Below are 11,052 nucleotides of genomic sequence, written 5' to 3' on the forward strand. Positions count from 1 at the left end.
AGGAGGAGGTTTCTGGAGTAGAAGAGTTGTTATAGCTCTGCTCTGAAAGGTGTCCTGGCAGTCAGGAGCCAAAGAACACAAAAAAGTCACACTTAACAACAAACATCACACAAGACATGTTTTGGGAGAAAAAAGAAATTTAGGAGTATGGCTGTCTCTGCTGAGAGTCTAGACACAATAATATTCTAGAAGCAAAATAAACCTAAAATCTTTACTCTGGCTTCTATTCTATTTCCTATTGAATGAAACAGAATACTTGAAGAAATATTTTATTCTAGGGCTCATAAACAAAAAGAAAGAAAACCTGAAGCAGCTGGAGTGCTGAAATGTAAGACAGAAAAAATTCAAAGGCTAAAACTGAAAATTAAGATAATGGATAAAATGAATCAATATGGATTGAATTATAAGCTAAGACAAAATGAATATCCATGGTTCAGGTGTTTCCATACTTGTGGCTGTTTATTCAAACAATTGAAATAAAGGTGCACACAATTTACAAAGCAGTTAGAAAACTGTATTCAAAAGCATAGTCGAAGTATATACACAGTCAAGCATTAAAATGGTCACAAGAGAGTACTTAGGGTCCTAATTATTGTTTGGGACTTCCTTTTATGATATTCAAGAGAAGTAGGAGTTTGATCTTTAAGGGGTACAACAAGGACAGCTTTCTATTTTGATTGACAACTTAGATTTTATAACTGCTTACTGTACTGTACTGTAAAAAATAAGGTATAATACAACTTATTTTAATTATAGGCATGCTCAATTATGCATAGAAATAAGATGATAAATAAGGTATTCTGCCTATGAGTCCATTAAGACTATATGGTTTACCAAGTTATGTAATTGAATGATTGCACTTCATTACAATTATGTAATGCAATTGAAATGACTGAATAGCTAGGCATGGTAACACATGCCTTTAGGTCCAGCATTTGGGAGATAGAAGCAGGCAGACATCTATGAGTTCAAGGCTGGCCTGGTCTACATACCTTGTCCTAGGCCAGCCAGTTTACATAGAAAGAACTTGTCTCCAAAAATAAAAAAGTCTAAATAGAAACTGTATTTGATGCTATTTATGGGGAAAGGAAACTAATGTCACTGGTTAGCATTCAGCTTAATGCAGTTGGGGGATCTTAGATTGTTTGCAGGTTGTTAGATGAATTGGTCAAAGAAAAACATGTATGCATAGTACCTGTTTAAAAGAGTCCTAGGTGGGTAACAATTTTCTAGGTGTTTTAGGATAGGGGTATGCATATAGCTTGAGCCAGGTGAAGTCCCATGTCACTAAGTTATTTCCTGGGCTTCCCTTTCTCACTATGTTCTTACTTCTTCTTTGTTAATGACATTAAACTGTTCTAACAAGGACACTCCCCAACATCAAAACATGGCTAGGTGTGCAATGTACCATGCCAAATTGGGAAGATAGTTAACTCAGAAATTTGCTAGTTAAGTCTTAATGTAAACTCTTTTCTGTAAGAAGGTAATATGAGTTTAATAAATCCCAGTGGGGGAGAATCTGGACTTGTTGGAGCAAATTAACAATGAAAGAAGTTTTGGGATTGTAGTTGAGAATATTAAAAACTTCCAGAAGTATGGGGACATCTGTTTTTGGGAGACGCATTTCTTGCATGTGTCTACTCAAACCCTCAAATTATTTATATACTATAAGACATCTTGTTGTACTTTTCTCCAGGTGGTGGTCAAATTGCAAAATTTCAGTATAAGGTTTTAGCATTTTTTTTCACATCAATGGCTTAAAAATTGTGTGTGCCAGAGAAAGAGCTTGAAAGTCCTTTTTTTTTTTTCATTACAATTTATAGTTACTTTCCACACTGGCATATATTAATATTGAAATGATTGTAAAAGTACAGAGTAGGACTGTCATTTTTAAGTTAACACTATTTTCTTACATGGATTAATTATTTTATTTAGGATTTGTTTTTTTGTAGCTGACATATTCAAACTGAAGTTAATAATTCCGACTTCTCAGAAAAGTAGTTTCTGATATTAGAAATCATTATTTTTCCAAACACATAGAGTTTTTTTAAATTAATTATTAATTAATTAATTTACACACACATTTCTTTTTTATTTGATATATTCTTTATTTACATTTCAAATGATATCCCCTTTCCTGAATCCCACCTCCCCAAAAGTCCCATAAGCCCTCTTCCCTCCCCCTGTTCCCCAATCACCCCCTTCCCATTTCACTATCCTGGTATTCCCCTACATTACTGCACATAGCCTTTCTAGGACCAGGGACCTCTCCTTCCTTCTTCTTGGGCATCATTTGATATGTAAATAGTTTCTTGCATATTCTGAGCTTCTGGACTAATATCCGCTTATCAGTGAGTGCATACCAGGTGTGTTCTTTTGTGATTGGGTTGCCTCACTCAGGATAACATTCTCCAGTTCCACCCACTTGCCTAAGAATTTCATGAATGTATTGTTTTTAATAGCTGAATAGTAGTATTCCATAGTGTAAATATATCACATTTTCTGTATCCATTCCTCTGTTGAGGGATATCTGGGTTCTTCCCAGCTTCTGGCTATTATAAATAGGGCTGTTATGAACATAGTGGAACATGTGTCCTTATTACATGCTGTGGAATCCTCTGGGTATATGCCCAGGAATGGTATAACAGGGTCCTCTGGTAGTATCATGCCCAGTTTTCTGAGGAACGGGCAAACAGATTTCCAGAGTGGTTGTACCAATTTGCAACCCCACCAGCAGTGGAGGAGTGGTCCTCTTTTTCCACATCCTCACCAGCACCTGTTTTCTCCTGAGTTTTTGATCTTAGCCATTCTGACGGGTGTGAGGTGAAATGTCAGGGTTGTTTTGATTTGCATTTCCCTGATGACTACGGATGTTGAACGTTTCTTTAGGTGCTTCTCAGCCATTCGATATTCCTCAAGTGAAAATTGTTTAGCTCTGTACCACATTTTTTAATAGGTTTATTTGGCTCTCTTGAGTTTACATTCTTGAGTTCTTTGTATATCTTGGATATTAGCCCTCTGTCAGATGTAGGGTTGGTAAAGATATTTTCCCAATTTGTTGGCACGTTAGAAATCATCCAGATGGTGCACAGGGCAAATGACCAGTGGAGAAGCTGGGACAGAAGTCTTCCAGCTGCCATTTGTACTAGGGAGACCTGTGGCTCCACAGCCTTCTGTGCAAGGACTGCCAGGAGAGAGTGATTCCCCCAGCAGTGTTTTAACTTCTGAGCCTGGAGGTGAGGTCTCCACCTTCTCTCTGCATGGGATCAGCTAGAAGCACACCCAGCAAAAGATCAGTGGAGGAGCTGGGACAGAAGTCTTCTGGCCACCATTTGCACCAGGGAGCCAAGCAGCTCCCTTCTGTGCAGGACCCACCAGGAGAGAGTGATCTCCCAGCAGTGCTTTCACTTCTGAGCATGGAGGTGAGATCCACCTTCTCTCTGGAGGGGAACAGCTAGTAGTGCACATGGCATATGATCAGTGGAGCAGCTGCGACAGGAGTCTTCTGGCTGCCATTTGCACCTGGGAGCCAGGCAGCTCCACCACCTTCTGTGCACAGACCCTGCCAGGAAAGAGTTGGTCTCTCAGGAGCACAGACACAGGCTTACAGGTCCACAGGAGGGACAAGCTCCAGCCAGAGACAGCAAGACCAACTAACACCAGAGATAACCAGCTGGTAAAGGCAAGCACAAGAAACCTACCAATAGAAACCAAGGCTACTTGGCAGCATCAGTACCCAGCTCTCCCACCACAGCAAGTCCAGGATACCCCAACACACACCAGAAAAGCAAGAGTTCAATTATAAATCACACCTCATGATGCTGATAGAAGATTTCAAGAAGGACATAAATAACTCCTTTAAAGAAATTCAGGAGAACATGGGTCAAAAGGTAAAAGACCTTAAAGAGGAAACAAAAATCCCTTAAAGAAATACAGGAAAACATAAACAACCAAGTGAAGGAACTGAAGAAAACCATCCAGGATCTAAAAATTGAAGTAGAAACAATGAAGAAATCACAGAGGGAGACAACTCTGGAGATCAAAAACCTTGGAAAGAAATCAGGAGTCACAGATTCAAGCATCGACAACAGATACAAGAGATAGAAGAAAGAATGTCAGGTGCTGAATATACCATAGGAAACATTGACTCATCAGTCAAAGAAAATGCAAAATGCAAAAAGCTTATAACCCGAAACATCCAGGAAATCTAGTACACAATGAGAGGACCAAATCTAAGGATTATAGGTGTTGAAGAGAGTGAAGATCTTCAACTTAAAAGGGCCAGTAAATATTTTAAACAAAATTATAGAAGAAAACTTCCCTAACCTAAAGAAAGAGATGCCCATGAACATACAAGAAGCCTTCAGAACTCCAAACAGACTGGACAAGACCAGAAAGTCCTCCTGGCACATAATAATCAAAACACCAAATGCACTAAAGAAAGAAAGAATATTAAAAGCAGTAAGGAAAAAAAGGCAAGTAACTTATAATGGCAGACCTATCAGAATTACACCAGACTTCTCACTAGAGATGATGAAAACTAGAAGATCTTGGACAGATGGCATACAGACCCTAAGAAAATACAAATGCCAGCCCAGGCTACTATACCCAGCAAAACGCAATTGCCATAGATGGAGAAAACAAGATATTCCATGATAAAACCAAATTTACACAATATCTGTCCACAAATCCAGCCCTACAAAGGATAATAGATGGAAAATGTCAACACAAGAAGGGAAACTACAACCTAGAAAAAGCAAGAAAGTAATCTTCTTCCAACAAACCCAAAAGAAGATAACAACACAAGCATAAAAATAACATCAAAAATAACAGGAAGCAATAATCACTATTCCTTAATATTCTTTCTTAACATCAATGGACTCAATTCCACAATAAAAAGACATAGACTAATAGAAATACTTTTCATGTAAATCTTCAATTTTATCAGAAAATGTTTGTAATTCCTCTTTCAATTAATTTAGTAATTTTTATGTCTACCATTTTATCCGCATTATTTTTCATGATAATCTTCAATTTCACCATGTTTTTCCATATTTCTATATTTTCTTCTATTTTATCAGAAATATTTTCCATGTAAATCTCTAATTTTATCACAAAATGTTTTTAATTCCACCTTCAATTAATATAGCAAGGCTTTTCTGCCTACTATTTTATCTGCATAATTTTCCATGAAATAGTCAATTTTCACATGTTTTCCTATATATTTTTGAGTTTTCTCAGAAATATTTCCCATGTAAATCTTCAGGTTTACCAGAAAATGTTTATAATTCCACTTTGAATCATCTTAGAATTATTTTTATGCCTACCTACCATTTAATCTGTATATTTTTCATGATAATATTTAATTAACATGGAATATTCAATTGACATAATATTATCAATTGATAATATTCAATTTAAATGTTTTTCTATATATTTCTTCAATTCTATCAGAAATATTTTCCATGCAAATCTTCAGTTTTATCTGAAAATGTTTATAATTCCACTTTCAATCAACTTAGAAATACTTTTATGCCTACCATTATATCTATATAAAATTCTCCATGGTAATCCTCAATTTTAAAATGTTTTTCTATATTTTTCTACAATTTTATCAAAAATATTTTCCAGTAAATCTTCAATTCTATCATAAGATGTTTCTACTTCCTTTTAAAATTAATTTAGCAATGTGCTTATGTGTATCATTTTACTCATTAATTTTCCATGAAAATTGTCAATTTTAACATGTTTTTCTATGTATCTCTATTTTATCAGAAATATTTTCCATGTAAATATCCAATTTTATCATAAAATATTTTTACTTCCTTTTTCAATGAAGAATGTGCTTTTTAGCCTCGGCTAAAATCTTGACCGAACATAAATGAATAATAGCAATTAAGAAGGTTAAATCCAGTCATGAAGAGTGAAAGCTAACAAAGCCTTGTTAAAGCTAGAAGGATGTCAGTGGCTAACGTGGAAGCAGGTGCAGAGACCAGGGTACTGTGCAGACTCTGTGGCATCTAAGCAGGTCAAAGTAGAGAGAACTAAACTGCAGCTTAATATGAAGAAACTTTTTTTAAACATGGAGATTGGTTCAAGATGAGTTTGTGATTATCTCAAGAGTATTCAACAAGCAGAGAAATCACACTTCGTGACTGTTCTTCGTGTGGCCTCGTGGGATGGCCCCAAACACTGCCCTTGTTATGAAATTTTAATTGACTTCTTTTCTAGCCTACTCTCAGAGGGACCTTGTCTTCCAAAGTCCTGAAAAACTTCGATGCTGCAATTTTCTGGAGTCATTTCATGGGGCCAGCGTGAATTAGGATTATTATAGATGCTGGCTGTTGCTATTTTCACAGCCATGCTGGGTCAAGGATTTTGTTACCTGCCTCTTATATCCATTTTGCTCCAGTCTTTAGTCTGAGGTCTGTTAGCATGGAGGCCAGAGTTCTGTAAGCTGCTAAATTTATAGATTAAGTCAATGACACTTCAGTTTGAACAGCGAAATAGAATTCTCTGAGTAAACTGTGGTGATCTAGAGGCCATCATCTTAGTTTTTGGAAAGTTTCCTAACAAGGTAAAACTAAATAGAGAACAAACTTTAATAATAGGAAATGGAAAGTTATGAATTTAGGCAAAATCACCAAGATATGCATGGTGCATCTATGAGGGGAATTAAATATTATTTGAAATGCTTAATTTAAATCTTGTTATTTTACAAATTTATCTTCCATTTAGAATAAATATAAATTGGAATCCTAAACTTCTTGTAAGAGAGGTTACAAGAGAGAATAAATACAAGAGACTATGCAAGTATAAGGTAAGAATGTTTATCAAATACTTCTATATTTTCTTCACATAAAAAAAAAACCACAGGGCATTATCTAGATACTTAAAATGTAATTTTCTTGCAGATCAAAATGCGTTGATATAATTTAGTGATTATTTAGGTTAGAATAAGCTTTTAGAATCATATTCCATTACCTAAAGAAAGAAAATGGCTAAATCTGACAAAAATATAATAGTTGATATTAAAAGTATAGTTTGAGTGGCTGGAGAGATGGCTCAGTGGTTAAGAGCACTGACTGCTCTTCCAGACGTCCTGAGTTTAATTCCGTCTGGCTCACAACCATCTGTAATGGGATCAGATGCCCCCTTCTGAAGGTGTGTCTGAAGACAGCGACAATGTACTCACATACATGAAGTGAATAAATAAATAAATAAATAAATAATTAAATAAATATTTAAAAAAATAAAAAATATCTTTAAAAAAGTATAGTTTGAACTATATGAGTTCTATTATTTCATTTGCTTTAATTTTATTTTTTAATAAATTGTATGATATTAAAACTTTTCCATTTCCTGTATTTCAATTATATCATAAATAATATTGGTCATTTATAATTATTAATACAGATAAGCCTTTCAAAGCCCGTTTTTCATAATTTTGTGTGCAAGATATGAATAACATTGATTTAGTGACTATTTGTTTAGGTTAGAATAGTCAGATTTTATTCTAGATAGATTGAACATTTTTCTGAATCCAAAGTTATCTACAGTGTGACTTAAATACATGCTGGAGCAAGTCACCTCTACTAAGTCTGCTGTGCTCATACAACCACTTAACCTTCAGTACTGCCACTCTAAACTATTTTAAAATGTGTTTTTTTTTAAATTAGTACTGAGTCATTGAGTGAGTTAATTTATTATTGGTCATTTAGCAGTAAACTGAAGATTACTGTCACATCGTGATAAGCCAACCTTTCATGAAATATATTCATGTCATAAGTAGTCCTGAATTGAAGTTTTCAAATTCAGTGCCAAACAATACTTACCATAGAGTAGATGCTTTTAAATACTGATTAAACACAATAATTTGTGGTCTGTTAGATACAGTTTGCCTTTGAAAAAATATGTTGTTTTCATTGGTCTAGCAACAAAGTAGGTCTTGAAACTGAGATTTCTTCCTTTCTTCTTTTTTTTATTTTAAAATTTGATTAAGCATCAAAGCAAATTAAACTTGTGACATTTTTACGAAAGTCTTGTTACCATAGTAATGACATAAAACTAGTAGCTTAAGATAGCTAATAAATTGTTAATGTACTATACATTTTGAAATGATCATCACAATCAAGCTCACAAGCTTATGATTTGCTGTGGAAGGCAGATATGTATGAAATGATTTAATGTGTCTTAAAAGTCCTTCTTGCCTTCTGTAAAAATATCCCTTTCCCACTCCAAATGAACAAATGGTGAATACTTGAAAGTAATCTGCACAGATATGTACCTGAGAGGATACTATCTATTCTCCAACAAAAATAAACACTTTAATCTACTTTACTCAGTAAATTTAGTTCATGTCCATTAGCACTGAGATCAAACTATTATAAATCTTTTGGGAAGGACTTCAGGTATGTGGTGGAGAGGGGTGAAGATGGAGATCAAGAACAGCATACAGTTGTGTTATTATTTCTATGGATTCAAATTTGTATGTGTTAATTTTATGGACTTTTATGAGAAATTTATCAAAGAAAGTATTGAATACAATGTATTAGGAAAGCTTTTGGGTTCTGAAGTTTTGTAATGCAGAGAAAATAAAAATATAACTTTACTTTTTTTTTATAACTACTGAGTTATAAAGTCAAAAGGAAGCTGCATATTGCCATTTTTGATTGTGGGAATACCACTCATCCCCACCCTATCAAAGAAGCTTCTTGGATCATTTGTAGGTTTTTATTATCCATACATTCATGGGAAGAATAAATAAGATTTGGTTTAAATATAACAAAAGAAAAAATGATAGTTATTTTTAGCTATTAGCTTAATTCATAATGAATATATCTTTTCATAATTTAAGAAAATCAGAAATGCTTCAAAATAATTAAAGTTGTTTTTGTTGCTTACCTATTAGCCTACAAGAACATTGAATGGTTTAGATGTTTTAGAAAATTAATGTATATTTATTCTTAAAACTATTGAGTTCTTACCATTAGATAAGGACCTCAATAACATTTTATGTCTAATATAAAATATTCTTCTATGGAACTCATGTTTTTTTTTATTGGTTCCTTGCTAGAAACCTGTAAATTTTTTTTCATATTCAGCAATGTTTCAGATGTGTTTTTTGACAAATTTACACAAGAATAGGAAGAATCAGACTTTACAGGATAAAAATATGTGTTATACTGACATTTTTATTTGCATTTAAATTAAATAGTTGTTTCATGAATTGTAAATCAGGCACTTTATAAAAGACCTCTGAAGAAAATAACTTTTGATAAATACCGTGGTTGCAATAGTCTATTTGATAGAAAGATCATACTACTTTGCCTTATACTCTTAGCTTTCTGTTTCTTTAGTTTTTATTATAAACAAGAAGGTAAAACTTGTTATTTAAATTTTAGAAAAGTATATTTTTAGTATTATGAATTTATCAGTCTTTAAAATGTCAATAATCTTAGTCATGTTATAACTCATAGCTTCTCATATGACAGTACAGATATAAGAAGTATCAAACAATATAATATTTAACACTGTTCTGGAGTAACCTTACATTTTGGTCCAGTTGTGTTCACTTAAGAAAGCAGGAAGGTATCTCTCATCTTAGTTAGCTGCTATGCAAATTTAGGGTAGTGGATACAAAAGTTCATGACAACAATGCATCTGTTAAAATGTGAAGTGTTACTGGTTATAGTTGATATACTATGGGGAGTTTATATGTTGATTTTCTTTTGCAACCTGAAGCAGAAATTTGCCATGGGTGACAAGGAAAGAGACAACCACTCACAAGTGACTGACTTCATTCACCATTCAGAAGTGACTGACTTCATTCTTGTAGGCATCAGTGTCCGTCCAGAGTTCCACAGTGTTCTCTTTCTTCTATTTCTTATTATTTATGGGATGGTTCTTCTGGGAAACCTTAGCATGATTGGCATCATAGTGACTGATCCCAGGCTGAACACACCAATGTATTTCTTCCTAGGCAATCTCTCCATCATTGACCTCTCCTACTCTACGGTTATTGTACCTAAAGCCATGGTAAACATCCTATCTCAGAAAAAGACCATATCCTTTGTGGGTTGTGTGGCTCAACTTTTCCTTTATGCACTTTTCATGGTAACAGAAGCCTTTGTGCTAGCAGCCATGGCCTATGATCGCTTCATTGCCATCTGCAATCCTCTCCTTTACAGCATTCGCATGTCAAAGAGTGTCTGTGTTCAGTTGGTGGCTGGTTCCTATCTCTGCGGCTGGGTCAGTTCTATCCTCCAAATCAGTGTAACATTCTCCATGTCTTTTTGTGCATCTAGGGTCATCGATCACTTCTACTGTGATTCAAATCCAATTGAAAAAATCTCCTGTTCTAATACTTTTATCAATAAGATGGTGTCGCTTAGTTTGGCTGTGCTCATTATTTTGCCAACAATAATTGTTATTGTAGTATCTTACATGTATATTGTATCCACAGTTTTAAAGATCCATTCCAGTGAAGGGAGAAAAAAAGCCTTTTCTACCTGCAGCTCCCACCTGGGGGTTGTAAGTTTGCTTTATGGGACTGTTTCCTTTGTGTATCTCACACCTCCAAATAATCCTGAACTTCGTAAAATAGCTTCAGTATGTTACATATTGTTCACACCTATGTTGAATCCACTAATCTACTCTTTAAGAAATAAGGATGTAAAAGATGCCATGAAAAAAGTCTTGTGCAAGAAAAACATTTTACTCTAAGAAGACTTGCACTCTCTTTTACTAATTCTTGTATTAGTTGATTGTTGTCTGTCTGATCCTTGCCATTTACACATTTAAAGTTGAAGTGTACTTTAAAACGGAGATGACAGACCCACAACTTTTCCAATTCACAGCATTAATAATTTCCTGTAAACAACATTCCAAATAAGTTACTGGTTTCTTTAAGGTGATAAAATATGAGAGCTCTGGACATTGGTGAAGATTGACTGTATTTTGAATAAATAGTATGTTTCTTACTCTGACAATAACACTATATATGCTATGTGGGTAGAGAAGTAAAGTATTTTGTAGCCACAAGTGAAATTT

The 11,052-nt window shown here is 34.3% G+C and overlaps 1 protein-coding gene across 1 annotated transcript; it reads left to right on the forward strand.

Annotated features, from left to right (window-relative positions):
* Positions 1-9,756: 9,756 nt before the first annotated feature.
* Positions 9,757-10,725, forward strand: LOC127671185 (olfactory receptor 9K2-like). The gene has a single exon (XM_052165887.1). The coding sequence runs from the start codon at positions 9,757-9,759 to the stop codon at positions 10,723-10,725; it is 969 nt and encodes a 322-aa protein (XP_052021847.1).
* The last annotated feature ends 327 nt before the right edge of the window (positions 10,726-11,052 follow it).

Source organism: Apodemus sylvaticus, chromosome 20, assembly GCF_947179515.1.
Source record: "Apodemus sylvaticus chromosome 20, mApoSyl1.1, whole genome shotgun sequence".
In the NCBI taxonomy this organism is placed as follows: Eukaryota; Metazoa; Chordata; class Mammalia; order Rodentia; family Muridae; genus Apodemus; species Apodemus sylvaticus.